At 35.7% G+C, this 18,676-nt stretch overlaps 1 protein-coding gene across 4 annotated transcripts in view; it reads left to right on the top strand.

The window, feature by feature from the left end:
* The window catches only part of LOC147523968 (putative F-box protein At5g55150), a 28,753-nt gene extending 16,170 nt beyond the window's left edge, over window positions 1–12,583 (top strand). Inside the window, exons 2-3 of one of the 4 annotated variants that reach the window (XM_086601115.1) lie at window positions 7,755–7,865; window positions 11,141–12,583. In XM_086601115.1, coding sequence (XP_086457241.1) covers window positions 11,177–12,310 — 1,134 coding nt within the window. In that variant the 5' untranslated portion in view covers window positions 7,755–7,865; window positions 11,141–11,176 and the 3' untranslated portion in view covers window positions 12,311–12,583. Of the gene's footprint in view, window positions 1–7,754; window positions 7,866–10,351; window positions 10,642–11,140 lie in introns of those variants that run through there. The other 3 variants (XM_086601124.1, XM_086601104.1, XM_086601109.1) reach the window with 3 other exon arrangements.
* The last annotated feature ends 6,093 nt before the right edge of the window (window positions 12,584–18,676 follow it).

The following is an 18,676-nucleotide window of genomic DNA, read 5'->3' as shown; positions in this document are numbered from 1 at the left end:
AACATATGGAAAACATTGGTCTCGACTCTCATATTACCAAAGGATAAAGTCATATTACCGTTTTGACAGTCGATGAGTGCATTGTCAATGGCCAAGAATGGTCTGACTAGAATGATTGGTATTTGCCTACCAAATGTAGGTTATGTGTCGAGTACTATGAAATCAACCATATAATAGAAATCTTCGATCTTGACTATGACGTCTTCAATGATTCCTCTAGGTATCTTAATTGATCAATTTGCTAATTGTAAAGTAACACATCAGTCAGTTTAAGATCCTTCAAGCTCAACTTCTCGAAGATGAAATATGGTAGAAGATTCACACTTGCACCAAAATCTAATAAATCTTGCTCTTCCAAAGAATCTCCAATTCTACATGTAATAGTGGGACTTCTAGGATCTTTCAGTTTTATAACCGCTAGATTCTGTATGTACGATGAACATCTTAGACCGATAAAAACTTCTTTCGGAATGTTGGTCTTCTTCTTTTTCGCTAGATCTTTCACGAACTTGGCATACGAGAGAACTTGGTTAATGGTGGTCAGAAATTGGATATTAATCTGTAAATTCTAAAAGACATCGCAAATCTCCTAGTACTGGTCTTCTTTTTTGGTGTTTACTAGGTTCGAAGGAAATGGTGATGGTGGATTTTTCAAAATAGGTTCTCTTCTTTCAGCTTTAGTTGGCTTGGTAACAAATAGTGGAGTGACAGATGGAGTCACACGTGATGGCTTCTTCTTACTAACTTCTATAGTAGTTCCTTCAACTCCTTTTTCAACAGTTTCTTCAGTAGGTGGTGCAACACTAAATGTAATTGGTATGTCGGAACTGGGTGGGATGGTGGGAACATAAGTTATCACGGGCTCCACAAAATATTTTCCTGGTTCATAGACAATCTTCTTATCAACCTTTTTGCTTGACCTCAGAGTGGTGACATTATTAACTGGGTCATTTGACTGAGTAATCTCCAGGTTGTTCACCCGCAAGACACCTCTTCCTTCCGGATTTGGCTCTGGCTGGCTTGGTAATACTCCTTTTGATCTCTTGGTCAAAGTGGCAGCGATTTGCCCTATCTAGTCTTGAATGATACTAAAGTTATTCTTTAGCTTCTGGGTTTTTTTATTTGTCTGTTTCAGCTCATTGACAATGGTGGTGATAGCTTCTTCAATATATGGGATAACTATTTTACTCGTCTAAGGCATAGGTGCAGTGTATCCGCTCATAAGATCTAGTACTAACTCTCTATTGGTGCTGGCTTTGTTTTGTTGGTTCTGGTATAACTGTTGATTTATGTATGGTTGCTGGCAGTTTTGGAGCTGGTACTGGTTATTCTGGAACTGATTAGACTGATTCTGAAAACCGGCCAGGAAAAAAGTTCCTCTGATTGGTGTTTAGTGGTTTCCAATAATCCTGTCTTTAATTGAACAGGTTATTTCTTCCAAAAGAGTTTATACTGCATGCCTCTACATTGGTATCAATATAGTATGAACACTCTTCAGTGGTGTGATCTTCATCAGAAAATAGCTTGCATACTGCATGAATAGGCTTGGGTGGTTAAGGTTTAGCTTGGAAAGTACTCGCTTTTGGAGGAATCATAAAGAACTGATCAAACTTCTTTTCGAAAATTCAAGGCTTGTTGATAAACTTGCCATAATTGATAGTATTGTTTGATTTGGGTTTTCACGAACTTGGATACCAAATTTTAGCTACGTCCTCGTTGTTAGTACTCCATTGTTGAGTTTCTTCAACTAAATTCTTGAGAAAGTTGTAGGCTTTCTCTCCATCCAATGATGTAAATTTGCCTTGATGCATTGAATGTATCATCTGCTTGTTCATAGTAGAAAGTCCTCAAAAGAAAAAACGAGCCAGTGTGCTCTTATCATAATGATGATGTGAACATGAAACTAGCAGATTGTTGAATGTCTCCCAACTTTGATGATATTCTTCAGTCACTTTTCCCTTTGAAATTGATGATAGCTTGTTGCATGGCATCTGTCTTCTAGGGTAGGTAGAACTTCTTCATAAACTTTGTTCTCAACTTCTCCTAATTGTTGATTGAATTGATCGACAGGGTAGTTAACCATTCAATTGTTTTACCTTTAAGTAAGAGTGGAAAAAGAATTACTTTGATACTCTCATCTTTGATATTATGGTTTTTGAAGGTTCTCAGAACTTGTAGAAATTTGTTCATGTGAACATATGGTTGAACATTGTCTATGCCATTGAACTTTGGAAGCAATAGATTACTGATACTCTAAGTTCAAATTGGTTAGATTCTGTCTCTGGGAAAACAATATTGTTTGGTGGGTCTCCAATGATTGGCGAATAGAAATTTCTAAGCTTCTTCTTCTGTTATGCTTGCATGGGTGAGATAACTTTACCATTGTTTGGGTTCACAACACCTTCTTCTCCGTTTGTGGCCATTGTATCAATCACGTCTAGTATTCTTATGAGTCAGTTGTTGGACTTTGTCTACTGTTGTGTTCTTACCGGACGATGAATGGGACGACGGGGCGTATACAAGAAAAAATATCCTATGCGAAAAATGACGAACAACTATCTTATTTTATATGAATGAATACAACTATTCTAAAATTAAACTAATATGCAACTATTCTAATTTTTTTGAATTTTGAATTTTATAAATTTATTTTTTATTTTTTAAAAAAACTAAACTACTTTTCTTTAATCGAGTTGAGCTTTGCAACTATTATCCTGCTCGAATGTCCAAAGTTGTCTCTGCTAGGGTTATGGTGAATCAATTGCTTAAATACCACGGTCTACAGATGTATTGTCTATTTGTCAAGATTCAGGCAAGAAACAAGAGAGTATGAATTTTCACTGTGTTGGCTTACAACTTTAACTGTTAAAAAGGTTTCTAAATACAATTTAAACTAATATGATATGCTTCTAAACTAATATGATAATAATTATACTAAATAATGAAGATTCAACTAACATGAAAGGTGGATCTTGCCTTCGGGATGTCCTTCAAGCATTTGTCTTTCACAAAAAGACGGATGATGTGGCTAACAATACCTCAACATCCAAAGTTTCGATCTTTAAAGAAATGTTTACTAAAAGCAAACTTAGACCGGCAGCGACGCCATTTGATATACACATTTTTGTGAAGGAGGTGAGTGAATGGGGAGAGAAGGAGATTGAAAACTATTGTTGCAGAGATTGTAAATTTAACTAATGTTAAGCTAAACTAGACTAAACTATTAAGAATATATGAGAGGGAATTCAAGATAATCGAATCCACCAATACCTTTGATCCGTGACCTTTTGCTCTATAGTTGTTCTCACAAGTAGACTACAATTAGGCAATCAAACGAGTGTTGATGCTTTCTTGGACGAAACATCATTAACTATTATTTCTACTTAATGTAGTTTTTTTTTTGCTGGGTCTACTTAAAGTAGTTCCTATGTTTATGTTACTAATATCTTCTTTCCTTTTATGTAAGCTCGAGCAGTCATTCAAAGTATTACCGAGAACAACATCAATGAGTACTTTCCAATTAGACAGTCATTCAATGAATCACCATTTAAGGCAAACACAAAGAATACTTTCCTTGGGCAGCCACTTCTTGAGCTACCCCTTCTAGGGCAACACAAACAATGTTTCCCTAATTATAAGGAACTTCACTACTAGAAAAAAAAAAAAAGTAAATAACACTAGCATAATATTAAATTGCAAAGCATAAACTTTATTCTATACTTTCATCTCTTGGTGTGGGCAATGAGACTAACAACTAAAATAATAAAGAACTAACCTGATTGGAGAACACCATGAACCAAAAGAATCACCAAACCCTAACAACCGACTTCATCTCCTCACTTGAAGGAGAATATTAGCCTTCTATGAAGAAGGAAAAACACGAAGAAGAAGAAGAAAATAAGAACATAAAACAAGGGAGATTAATTTATTAAAACTTGGCTAGTGAAAACCGAATATTTTATTATTAACCTCTCTTAGCCTCAAGTTCTAGAAACAAGAAGAATGAATGTGAATTGGCAATTACAACTGGCATTGAGGTGCTCCTTATATAGGGATTACAATGAGCTATAAAAGCATCTCAAACATAGGCTTTTGGACCTAATTTCCTATTACATATTAAGCTCCTTTCAATTCCAACTTCCATTTCTAAAACAGAGAAAAGGTGGAGCTATTATGTTGGCTTCATGTGTCTGGACACACGGGACAATGTATTTCCATGCTTCTCAGACGCATCGGTCTGTTTTTCCTTTTCTACTCCATCTTTTGCTGTATTTTTGCGGACTTTGGTTCAAGTAACGGGTCTTTTTGCCTTGGGCTTCCTAACGAGCTTTAAAACAGGTCCAAGTCCTATCTTTTCATTGCTTTAAAATCTTGGGCCTTCACCATAATTATCTATGAGCTGCCATGTGATATTTAATGCTCCAAATTGCTCATTTTTGCCCCTTTAACTCTATTATTTAGCAAAACTTTTTTTTTCACCTGTAAATTCATAAAACATAACTTATAAGCATGATTAGTCCACTAAGATGGACAAACAAGAGGAATAGTCGAGGGTTAAAATACTCTTTTTGAGCACTTATCACGGGTAACACTAAAAATTGATTTTTTTTTTAAAAAAAATACAGTAAAAACCATACCTAAACCCGAAAAAACCTAACCCAAACCCGACCCGAATACACAAACAGATATAGAAATAGACCTGAACCCGGCCTATTTGGGTTTGGGTCACCCGATTCCCTACCCTACCTATGATAGACCTTTTCTCAACTTTGCCCTTATTTGAGGACTTTCGTTACTTTTATTTTGAACCGTAGATGAATTCTCTTAAAAATGTTTCAATGAGTTCGAATTTTGTTGACCGTTAATTATGGGTATTTTCACGGTTTCACCTCATCTAATGGGCATCATGGCATATATTTGGATAACCAGAATTTGATGTTTGTCAACCAAGATTATATTTATGTTCTAGTTGGTTACCAATTATTTACAAAGCATGGGTTGTTTAGTAATTTGAGATCGAGTATGAGTTTTTTAATTTAGAAGGAATTAAAGATACCAAGTATGGATTTTGTAATGCTCCACCACTCACCACATGTTAATATCGTCTCTACTTATGTCACCCGAAGGCTCAGGTCCCAAGCCGGCCCATTCATTGATGTAATATTTTAACTCAAAATACCTCGACGTTAGGATTTGGCACATATTTACTAATTAATACCCATGATCTTAGTTAAATTAGTTGCCTAAGCAAAGTGAGACTACACCATGGTGCAATCATCACCCAACATCAGGATATGCACCTTTTAATCATATTCCTCCTCGAGCCACACCCCAAGAGCATTACAATGTTTTGGATCTAGGGATTTAGGTGACACAATTAGTAGGGACAATATCGAAAACATGTGGTGAGTGGTGGGGCGTTACAGGTTTTCAATCAAGGTAAAAGAGTTCGAGTATGGGGTTTTTGGTTCGAGACAATGGATTTGGCTTGAAAATATGACTTTGATGTTTTAACTTGAAGTCCTTATTTGATGCTCATATATGGTGGTACAACCATATGTTAAAATATAAGATTTCCTCATTTAATTATTTTTAAATCTATTTATTTATAATATCCTCTATTCTTAAAATTTTATGTACATGAAAAAGAAGTTGAATTACATACTTATTGCTTATATATATTATAATATAGTTTCTAACAATTTTAGTTATGAACTCCACCACCAAAAGTGGATTTATAAGATAAATTGAGGGTTGATTTTTTGTGAAGACAGTATTCTCATAATGGAGAATCTCCCTGCAAAAAAATACAAAAATATGTCTGTTTTTTTTTTGGTAAGTTGGAATGTATTAAAACTTAACGGAAATACAAAAGGATTTTGGTATAGAGTGCAAACATGTTGTCCCCCTATTTCATGGCTCTCCGAAACATGCATGTAATCCTAAACAAGTATGCTGAAGCAAATTCTCACAAAAATCTATAAAAAGTTTGAAATGGAGCCTCCCATTTGCGCAACCAGTTTGGTCGCCCATACGTGGTGCTCACTTCATCTTTAGTTAAAGTTACTCCCTGTTTAGCCAGCAAGTCCGCGGTGGTGTTTCCTTCTTTCCATATAGTAGAGATTTTCCATCTAGTCAACCTCTCTGTACATGTTAACCACCTTGGTTGCATCATCCATGGGACATTCCCAGTTTCAATCCACAAATTCATCCAACCTTAACTAATTGCAGTCAACCCCAATAAGGATAGCCATACAGGCTCTGTAGTTGTCACCCGACCCAATATTCATGCTCAATGTGAGTAGGAATTGACCCATACTCCTTCAAAAAAAGATGTCAATCTCAGAGGGTTCAGGATTTCCCATTGCCACACCATCAGTGTTAAGTTTGACTATGTATGGCTTAGGTGGTAATCCATGTACATTGTTTAACCTGCTGTGCTTTTTTCAATCTTGTACCAATATTCCAAAATTTGAAAATGACAAACTCCAATGGGTTGTTGTAACATTGACCCTTCGAGAGTTTACCCGTGATTTTGTGTTGCAATCTCAAGTAATACTTGCAATTCCAGAGTTTGGGCTCTCTGTCATCAAAGTGCACCTTATTCCTTTCCTTCCAAATGCTAACCAAGCATGAGACAACACACGATTTCCAAGATCTCGTAATATAGGGCTCCAATTCTTGTTAATCTTCATTGTGTCTTGGAAGTTATTAATAGCAATGGTGATGTTTAAAAACTTGTTTTATCCAATTCCAAAGCTTCTGAGTGAACTTGCATTGCCAAAATAGATGGTGGTTGGATTCAACATCATTTCCACACAATCTACAACAAGAGGGTAGACAGATACCTATTTTATGTACCCTGTCATTAGTTGGCACTCCTCTTTGTATGATGTTCCACGCCAAAGCTGATACCCGAGGGTGGATAGAACTCCTCCATATACTTTTACTCCACTCAATCGCCGGCTTTCTTTTTCTAATTTCTTCATATGATGACTTAGTCGAGAAGTTGTCATTCAGATCAAGGCACCAGATAACATAGTCTTCGAAAGCAGAGCTACATTTAAGGACAGATGATGAGCTTTTATGAGCATGTTGCATAACATCTTGCAGCGCATAAAGGATGCACCAATTATCCCCTTCAAGCAGGGCACACACTCGAACTCGGCATCCCTTCAGATTCATTGAGTTGACATTGAGCATGTGTTTGAGAGATTGAGTCCCTAACCAGGTGTCTCTCCAAATGTCCATCTTTTTTGCATTGGCTATCACCCACTGAGTTCTGTGTGTAACTTCCTCTAGAGCTTTCTTGATCCCAGGCCATATAGAGGTTGGGTTGTGTGATTTAATAATCTCTCCCTCTAGATTGAAATATTTTGCTTTCATGAACAAAGCAAAAATAGTTTCACCATTCAAAATTTCAATTCCCAAGCCATTTTCATCAATACTGTAGTATTCACATGTTTGAGCTTTCTAATCCCAAGTCCACCTTCACAAGTAGGCTTGAACACTTTATCCGAGCTTACAGTCACACCTTTTCTTTATATTAGGATCTCCCGACCATAAGAAATTCTTCATAATAGTCTTAGCTTTTTTTACCACAAACATTGGCCACTTGTAGATAGACATGTTGTAGATTGGTATGCTACAAAGAACTAATTATATCAAGATGATTCTCCCTAGAAAAAAGCAGTTTATTTCCCTTCCAACTTGTGAGTTTCTTCTTAATGTTGTCCAAGATTGGTGTTACACAGGTCCTGGTGACTCTACCTTGATGTAAGCTGACCCCCAAATACTTCTCCGGCATATAGCCTTCAACCATATTCAGTTCCAGTAGTACATCCTGTTTTCTGAGATGACTGAAGGTACTAAATAACACTTTACTTTTGGCTTGACTAATGAATTGTCCAGCTGCCTTTTGGTACCTCTGAAGGATATGACTGAGCTTTCTAATGCCTCTTATCTCGCCATTTGTAAATATAATAAAATCATATACAAATATGAGGTGGCTAGGTGTTGCCAATTTCTTAATGATAGTCATCAGTGGCTTGAGATGGGTTTTTTCCCTGAGAAAATGCAAAACTCTACACAATGTGTCTTCAACCAAAGCAAACCACAGAGGGGAAATCTCCTTGCTTGAGTCTTCTTTTGATGCCATAGAAACCCACATGTCCACCATTGATTAGCACTAAAATCTGTGTTGAACTCACAATTGTCCTTAATTATCCATTTAATCCAGGTGTCTGCAAAACTCAATATCTACATAACTTGAAAAAGAAACCTCCAACTCATTGTATCATATGCCTGAGTTATATCAAACTTGATAGCTAGAGATCCACCAAAATAATCCTTCTTCAACTCATTCATCATTACAGAGATGCCATGGAGATGTTGGTTTGAGAACATCTTGTAGGAACAAAACCAGTTTGCTCCTTTGTAATAATATCATTAGCCAACTCATTAAGCCGCAACTATAGAAGTTTAGTAATGATCTTAAAAAGAAAATTACCCATGCATATGGGTCTATACTGGGTGAGTTTCTTGGCATTGTTATCCTTCGGGATCAAAGCAATAAAGTTTGAGTTCAATCCTCTAGGTAAACAACCCTGAATTAAGAAAGACTGGATAACCCAGCACACATCTCACTGTATAATATTCCAACATACAAAACAAAAATATGCCCAAACAAAAATATGCCCAAACAAAAATATTTAACCTTGTCAAAAGTTGTTATGAAATCTAAAAAATCTGGACCGTTGGATAATTTTATTTATAACATTGTAAGCAAATTTTGATACGTCTAGATATCTTCAAATGCACTGATTTTTTCTAAAGATGATCTATATTGTGAGGAGAACATCTCCACCAAAAATTAGCTTCAAATTCATTGTCTTTCATGGTGGAGTTTTTTTAGAGTTCGTATAAGTGGAGTTCATATAACAGGCAAGTTTTAGTTTACACAATTTATTCCAACATTTATTTTGATGATATGTTATTTGCAAACAAAATATAATGATCTTATTATTAAAAAGAGGATATAATTATATATAATGGTCCACATAATTTATATTTTACAGTTAAAAAGAAGATATAATTTCATAGGGTAGAATATATAAGGTCCACATCATTTATATTTTATAGTTCAACAATCAGTATTCAGACGCTAAAAAACAAACGACACTGGTGCCATTATTCTAGGGAAATAGTCCCCAGTTTCTATTTTTGGATAACCCGGAATCTGTTTTAGAGTAGAATCCTTGTTTTATTTTTGTGTTTTCTTTCTGTTTATTTCATTTGCTCACGAGTTCTACATGATCAGTTTATAATGGTATCTAACATCATCTTTGGACTAGCTCCCAAAACACGAGAAATTCGTGTCTATGTTATAAATCTCTGTTCTGAATCCTTTTTCTCCTTGTTTTTTATCAAGTTCGTTCTGCAGCGCTGTAGTTATTCTTTTGTGAAATAAGTGATCCTGTATCCACTATAGCCTCTAGATGTCAGTTAATTATTAACTACTGGAGAAAATTAGTTAGTGTCTTTTTCGATGAATGACGATTGATGAAGGAGGACTGAACACATGAAAATTTGTGAAATTTTAAATCCATTTGAAAGACTATAGGACTGAGTTCACATGTATTACTGTTACCAAGAACTGATCGATTGAAAAAACAAATTGGAAAATTAGGCCCTTACCAGATTGAAATGAGTAGTTTTTAATCAAGAGTAACTAAAACTCTTTGTTAATTTGTGTATCGTGGTTACAGAGCTAGTGGAAGTAAAGATATAGTACATGTGAGGGAATATAATCTCAAGTCTTACACTAGTCACGGTTAAGAATACAAGAGTGACATTCCACCACGTACTTGCGAATTATTAATAGAGCAGTGTTTGTGCACTATCCTTAGTTAATAGTTTACACGAAATCGCTGAGGATTTGCTTTGCATCCAAGGGTGTTTCATAGAGAATGATCAGGGATAGATCGAGAGAGTTGGCGTTGGGTTGTTGGTGACTTGGTACTTCGTAGGAGAACTGAAGAGAGCCCAAATTTTACCGAAGGGGTTACCTTTCTGGCAAAATGAGCTCGAAGCTAAGGCACCAGTAGTGTCACGAGTGGCATTGCCAGAGATGGTGAGTTGTTAGACTTTAGAGAGATATAGGTATGGCTTTCTGAGGGGAATTTTTGGATGTGGGACAAGTGTGTTATTTCCGAAATGATAAAATTTGTTTGGATAAGATATTGAAGTTAAAATAATTCTTTCCCAACAAAAAGATGCATGATAATGGCAAAACTTTAGATCTGTGCACCTTACGTTGATTTTTTATTTTTTTTCGATAATAAATTACGTTGATTTTAAAAGATAACATTTAAAATACATACAATTTTGGCCTATGTGACCCCAAAATTATTTTGGAAACATGACCGAAGTAAAGTTTGGTCATAGGGTTCGTGCACGGGAAAATTATTGGGTTGCTTAATTATCAAGTAATATTATAATCCACTTATCCCGTCTACCACCACTCGTCACTGAAAAAACATTCAAAATGCCTTGTACGGATTAAAGGTGAGAGTCGGTCCTGCCCAGAGTTGGATGAATGGATGAGACTGTTTTCATCTTTTCCAAACTCAACTGATCGTGGTAAATTTATTTTCCTTCTTCTGGTTTTAGGTGGTTTTGCTTTAAAATTTTGGTGCAGTTTTTGCCTCAAAAATCCATCTTTAGTAGCAGTTTTATAATCACATTTTCGTTCTATTTTCTTCGGTAGCAGGTATTAATAAAACACCTGAAACTTTACGAAGTTCGTTTATTGAAGAAACAAGCTGTTTCACATTAAAATAATTTGTGTATCCCATGCAGAATCAGTGCAATGCTAATTGATTTTAGTTCGATTTTTCACACCAGCAGAAATATTGAATTCGCATCTTCTTTTTTTAAAACTTCGTGTGTAAGGAGATGACCCAAGTAAATATTGACTAGACTAATTCTAATGTTGATTTTTGGTTCATCACACAAGCATGTGTTCTTTGATTTGTTCTTCTCCGTGTTCTCTCATTGACTTTTAAACAAGAAAAGTGTATGTACATGCAGTTGTCAAAGTTTACTGAATGCTGTATACTGATTGTATTGTTGATTGCAGACCTGGTGAATTCTTTTATTGCTCTTGTGAAAGAAGATGTCTCTAAACAGTTTTTCTGGACTTCACGAGGATATTCTGAGGTTGATAGCTGAAAAGATTGATTTAATAGTAGATTTTATAAGGTTTGGTGCCGTTTGTAAATCCTGGAGATCTGTTACGCTTGATAAACGTCACTTCTCTTTGTTTTTAAAGCCACTGCCATGGTTAATGCTTACCGCCGACGATGGTGAAGAAATACGAAGTTTCTTTAGTCCATTTGAGAACAAAATTTACCGTCTAAACTTGCCTAAGGCAAGTGAATGTCATTGTTGGGGTTCTCCTTTTGGTTGGGTGGTCACCGTAGCCTTTGATCACAAAGTCCATATGTTGAATCCTCTTTCACGTGCTAGTCTTCCACTCCCACCATTATCTGCATTTAATGACAGGTACTTTGATGCTAAATCCCCTGGAAAGAATCGCATGTCTTACATAACTAAAGCAGTTGTCGTCGAGGTATCTTCTTCTTCAATAGCTGAGGAACAATTTTTGGTTTTAATAATTTACGGAGGATGCAACTCACTGGCTTTTGCTAGACCGGGTGATGAAACTTGGACTCCGATGCTATGTCATACAAAAGCTGTATTTGATGCCTTATACTTCAATGGTCAATTCTATGCAGTCAATAGTTGGGGGTTTGTTCATCTCTGTGATACCTATGGTCTTCCTAGGTCACAGTCAACTATTTTTGCACGTCCACCCCCTAATGTAAAAGGCGTTGATAGGTTTTACATTTTGGAACTGCAAGGGGAGTTGCACTTGGTTGTGAGAGTTCTGGATTTTGGTACTGATATGCCGGCTATAGAATTCCAACATCTACTGAAGACCAAACTTATTGAAGTCTACAAGTGTGATTTCTGCACCCGCAAGTGGGAAAAGCTGCAAAATCTCGGGGACCATGCTATCTTCATAGGTAGTAATAACTCTGTTTCTTTGAAGGCCTCGGACTACCCAGGATGCAAGCCTAGTTGCATTTACTTCACCGATGACCACAATGAAGCTTCTGGTCGTTTAGTCGGTCATGATATGGGAATTTTTAATATGGATACAGGGGAAATTGAGCGCTTGTACGAGGGTGATGATTCACTTTCTCGCTACTCTCCACCAGTTTGGATTACTCCACATCTGCTCTAGAGGAAACTTTAGCGTCTGTTTATTTATTTTTATTTTTTCATTTATGTATTTCCTTTGCTTGACAAATTCTACATTATTGGCACCTTCCGCCGAAGGCAGCAACAAAATTAATGCAGAGCGAACCAAGGTAGCATTTGCAATGATTTTGATAGAAAACAAGTTCATGGCGTGGTGAGTTTAGGAATAGCTCCGATGTCTTTCTCGGGCTCTTTTTAACATGCATTATGTTGGTGAATTGTTTTTAATGATAGTAAAACATCTTGATAAAATCCATGACAGATGTTTGATTTATTATATTAGCTAAGAACGTGGTTGGGGGAAGATTTTTATAAATTGTTATGCCAAACCGAAATTGCTGGTATCCCTCTTCTTTTGCAAATAGCAATGGGCGCGACTACACCACATGGCCCCATCTCTTATTTGGGAAAGAGGTGGATGAATAACACCAAGAAACCCCAACAAAATAAACAAATTATTCTCTTTTCGTTTCTCTCTCCTCATTTCCCCTCTATTCTGTTCTAACATTTTAATGGTAATGAACCATAAACCATTAAAGCTGGAAAAGCTACCTAGACATTTTTGTCACCAACTTGTCCAAGAAAATAACACTAAACAAAAGCGACATATACAATTAGTTGAAGCAACTCCAAATTCATATTTTCAACACCCAACATTGTTTTTGTACAATTTTCATCTTTGGTATTACTTATATCAACTTCTCCACATTTTAAAGGAAGAAACGAATAAGATAAATCTGTGGGTTTTGGTGGGGTTTTGAATATGACACTAGTTGTGGGATTCAGATGGAAAAGGCGCCCAAATGGAAAAGGGTGTGGGCCTATCGTTAGTTAGAAGAGTATAAAAACAACATATTGTTTTGGATGAAGTAGAAGAGCAACTATTGAAGAAAATTTGACAAGAGCCTGTTTTCTTGACTATGTAAAGAAGAGATTCAATCCTATTTTCCAATAATAAAATCCTCAAATCGTGAAATGTTGGTAACAATTGCTGCAACAAGCACAAACTGTGAATAAGAAGGCTGGCTGAAGCACGGATCAAATGCTTTCTTTAAGGTTGTTTCGCATCTGTTCCTCTTTATGCAGACAAAACGTATAACACCCCGTGTTTTTATTTAATATTTTCTTAGTACAATAAAATAATAAAAATAATAAAAAAGAGATAAAATAAAATAAAATGATAAATATTAGAAATAGATAAGGTAAAAGGATAAAGATTATGAAGAGATAGGGTAAAGTGGATAAAGCCCATTCCATATTTTTAGGGGTGGTTTTAAAGTTAAAAGAAAAAAAAAAAAAGGATTCACACGTGGAGGGATTGGACACAAAGAGAAGAAAATAAAAATGGAGTTTTTCACATAAAGAAGAAGAGGGGATTTTTCTTTGGAAATCTATCGATAGATAGTCTGCTAGCGAGAGCGTATCATCAATGAGTAGATATTTTTATATATCTTATGATTTTCTCATGTTTTAAAAATAATATGTAAATTGTCGATTGTATATATATTTTTATATACTTGGATTGAAATTTTCGGTGACGTTGAATACTCAAGTTTAGTGTTAATAATTGCAAAAACAACAAATTTATAAAATAAATAAACAAGATAAATAGATTTTGGTTCGGAGGCAAAAACTCAATTGTAGATCAAATTGTTTGATGATCGTTAATAGATTGTGATTCTGTAATTATACTATTGTTTCCTTTGCTATATATAATGAGTTGTGTGGTTATTGTAAATGGTTGAGTTTTTGGGAGAGATTGGAGATTGATTTGGGATTTGAAATAATGGCTGTCAGTTTCCTTTTGTTAAGAAATTGAGTTGGGCGTTTAAAACTTTGAACTAATGATTTGATTAATTTTGTTTTTGTTTGTTGTTGTATATGGATTGGTTACTGGTTTCAATTCGTTTTTGTTGTAGGTGGTTCAAATCTAGATTTGGTTTTTTGGAGAAATTGATGATTTGTTATTTTGATTGCTAATAGGCTATGGGGTTTTTCATGCTAGTGATTTTCGGTGGGTTGATGGTGGTGGTTGGATAGGTGTCTGTATTAGTTGTTTGGTGGAAAAGAAGGTCTGATGGAGAAGATGATCGGGAGTGTTAGCCAATACTCCCGCTTGTGGTTTAGTTAATTTGTGTCTGGATCTTTTAGTTGGGCTGGTCAGTTTACATGGACCGGGCTTTAAGTTGTAGATGGGTTATGAGCTGATTTTAGTTGGTCGGTTTGAAATGAGTTCTTATGAAGCAGTTAGTCATATCCGGTTTCGTGTGTGTGGGTCGGTGTAAAGATATTTGTATCTAGTTATCTCCACACTTTTATATTAAAACAGAGACAACTTATTAGTTGATAGTAAGTCATTGACTTAATAGTGAACTTTATTAACCTCATGATATGATTATATACTATGCTTAGTAACTTGGTTGTTAGATAACAATATTAACTTGTTTCATGAGTTTCCATCTTGGATTGTAATAAACAAGTTAGTGAAAGAGTGCAAGGCGAGACAAGTAGATATAAGTAGTTTCTCTTTTAATGCCTCTCCCAAAAATTTTCTGAAGCACCTAGTTCCATTTTGGGTTTATCGTCCTCTGGGGATTGGACACAGATGTTTGGCATGAATCTCAGCTTAGAAATATCCCTTCTACTTATTTCCTTTCACCTACTCCTTGCCCGGATATAGTCTTGGCGTGCCTTAGATGTCTTAGCGCTGGTCTGTTTTCGAGCTAAATTTTGATTTAGTTAGAGTTTGACCTAGAGTTTTATGAAAACATGAAAAAAGTAAGGTTTGGAAGTCTTCTTTTCAACCCAATTGACCTCGTCGCATTCGAGGTTTGTGGATATGGTTATGGTGTTCGGAAGTTGGCACGTCAGAATTTTCTGATTTCAGAAATCCGGTCTGTGCCTGTTTTGGAATCGAGTTTTCACATAGTTAGGGTCAGATTCAAACTCTCGCCAAAACATAAAAAAATAAGTTTTATGTGTCTGCTTTCCAACTCAATTGGCCTCGTCGCATTCCGAGGTCTGTGGTGATAGATATAAGGTCTAGAAGTTTGGTTGACAGAAAACAGTGTGTCAGAAATCAGTTTCTGCGTACTGTGTTCAAGTCCAGTTTTAAATAGTTAGGGTGAGAGTTAGAATTTTTATAAAACATAAGAAAATAAGATTTGGAAGTCTGCTTTCTATTACAATTGGCCTCATCGCATTCCGAGACCCGTGGAATTAATTATGGTGTTTGGAAGTTTGACTGACAGAAAACAGTGCGTCAGAAATCAGTTTCTGTGCACTGTGTTCGAGCTTAGTTATCGAACATTTAGAATGAGATTGAGTGTTTTTGTAAAACATGAGAAAGTAAGTTCTGTGTGTCAGCTTTTCAACACAAAAAGCCTTGTCTCGTTTGGACACCTGTGGAAAGAGTTGAGCCATTCGGAAGATAGTCCGTCAGAAATCTAATTTGCTGAAGATTAGGATTTTTACCGTTTTCGACTTAAGTTTTCTTCTAGATAGGCTGAGGTTGGGACTTCGAGTTCTACATGAAAAAGTATATCTACATACCTTAGTTTTTAAGTAATTAAGTTACATGTCATTTGGATGAATGTAGGAAAAACTATAGCATTGACTATGTGGCTGATAAGAACTACGAAGGCTTGATTCCAATCCTGAAAGATTTGGATACGTAGGCAGCTTTGAGCAAAAGTGCAGCCACTACACTATATCTATAATATATATATTAGTTTGTGTGATAACTATGTGATTGTGTTAGAAAGTAATCATTGTTTTGATACTACATAAATATATATATGTGTGAGATAGAAGTTGTATATGAATATAGACTTTAGTATATGTAGATATGTTTTGGACATAAGTGTGTGTGGACTTGAATTTGGGTTAATGAACTATTTGTTTACAATATTGTATATATGAGTGTGGTTATGTAAATTGTATTTGTTTGATTATAAGTCTGTTTACATTAAATGATGCTTAAGTGCTTGATTTGCCTTGACACGCGAAATGACTCTCTACATGTGTGGTCTGTTTTGACATGAGTAATGCTAGTATAATTATAAGTGATAATAATGTTTTAAAGTGTCGCCCACATCTTTAGAACTCTCCATGCCTCAGGATTTGGTAATGAGATATTATGACTTGTGATGTCATGTGATAGATGGGTATTCATTGAATGTGCCATGAATGACCCGGGTATTCATTGAATGTGCCATGAATGACCCAATAGTTTGGACTGCCCTAGAGAGGAACTAAGGTATTCGCCTTGCGGGTTGGTCGTATTCCTTGAATGTACGGGAATGTAGGTTTGGGTATTCCTTGAATGTGGCGGGAATGACTCAGGGCATTTATTGAATGTGCCATGAATGGCCCGTTAGTGTTATGATGGGTATTCCTTGAATGTGGCGGAATGACCCAAGGTATTCATTGAATGTGCCATGAATGACCTGATATTTTGTTATGCCCAAAAGAGGCTTTGTGATTATGTGTATGGAAAGCCCGTGAGATGGCTCGTGACTCACAAGTTACGAAGTTTACAAGATGAAAGTATGTTTCACGAGGCGATATCCCGCTTGGGACATATGTTTTGTAGTGGTACTCGGTGTGAGTGAGGCGCACGGATATGTGTGATTTGGCAAATGTGTGTAGTGCAAATCGTGGAGTAGGAACTAAAGGTTGGGCTGTGTCTTTGAATAAAAGAGTCAACAAGATAATTAATAAGCAAAGTAAAAATATTGATTTTACGCGTGTGATGGAGTTATTGCATATGATGTCTATGATTTCTTATGAGAAATGTTTACGTGGTTTGTATGAGTTGATACTCACAAGGGATGAATGTACTCCTTGGTTGTGACTTTTCCTCGCTCTCATAAGTAGACGAAAGGATACTAAAGTAAAAATATATGAATTGTGTGATGCTATGGATATGAAGTGTGACGGTGAATAATACTAATAAATGATTGTGAGTTCTATGTGACCGTGAATTGACTATAACTTGATATGTTATTACTTAAACTATTAATGACTTGTGATAGTCCGAGATCTATGATTATGCACGCAGAAACTTTATAACGTAATGATGTCATATGAATGACTACCCTTGATATAGGTATTATGATAAGTGGCATTCCCCAATATCGCGAGATCGAACCAGTCATATCAAATTAGACTTAAATGTCTTAAATGAGATTTGGTTATGAATGAAATTTTGACCTGGCCGAGATAAATCATTTTATTGTGATGTCTAACTCGCTTTTGCGGGGAGGGTAGGATCTATTAATCTTTTCTCTGCAGGGGCGTAAATATCCTACCCTAAGACGACGTGTTGGCTTAAAGGTAAGGTATACCAAACACATATTTAATTAGGTTGTCATATGTGCATTTAATAAATGGAATGTAAGTGGTATTGTATTGTGAGTTATTTTGGAAAGTTGGAATGACGAAAATCTTGTTATATGAGATTCTTGGAATTTGTATGTTGGGGGTGAAATCTTACTTGGGAAGAAACTACACGCCGTTTTTGGAAAACGGAACTATATTGTCTTCCAAGTTGAAATTGTTTGAAATGTTACATTTATTCATTTAAAAGATTATTATATATTTTGTTGTTAGTCTACTCATACCAGCAAATTCAATTTGCTGACCCATGTTTGCTTTGTTTTGCAACGTGGGTGTATTCTTGGGAACATAGATGGTGGAGTGCAGTGGATAAGGAGACGTGATTTGGAGTTGCTCTTGGAGTCTTCTAGTTTAAGATTTTCTGAAGAGTGAGTTAGTTTCTTTATAGTTTAATAATGTAATTTAAGGATTTTTTTCCTTTTCGTTTATTTTGATTTCAATTTTTGTATATATCGTGTTTGATAACAGGGTTTTGGGTTTTGTTTCACCCCGGGTTTCCAGATAATTAAATATAATTGTTTAAATATTGTCTGGAAATTTGGGGTGTGACATTTTGGTATCAGAGATTAGGTTAGCCTAGAATGAGAAGGTCTAGGTGATCCTCGGATGGTGGTAATGGGTAGTAGGAGTGTTTTTGTGGTGTTAAGATTTCTGGTTGTTTTCAAGTTGATTTGTTCTCGTTTTGAATTTTGGTCTTCTGCATTTTCGTATAAAGTGGTGTTTCTCATGACATGGTTTTACTTTACGTATGTCCACATATAATGTTATATATTATTGTATATGTGTATTCCTTTTAAGGTGTGTATACTTAGGTATACACTTATATCTAATTTCTGATATTTATTTACTATGACCTTTGGGTGCAAAAGCGATATAAATAACGTGTTTAATTAATCTTACCTTGGCTGTTTTAGATTATCATATACATTTCAGTCGTTGAGATATGATC

The sequence above is a fragment of the Coptis chinensis genome, chromosome 1 (genome assembly GCF_015680905.1).
Source record: "Coptis chinensis isolate HL-2020 chromosome 1, ASM1568090v1, whole genome shotgun sequence".
Classification (NCBI taxonomy): domain Eukaryota; kingdom Viridiplantae; phylum Streptophyta; class Magnoliopsida; order Ranunculales; family Ranunculaceae; genus Coptis; species Coptis chinensis.
This window is presented reverse-complemented; position numbering and strand designations above follow the sequence as displayed.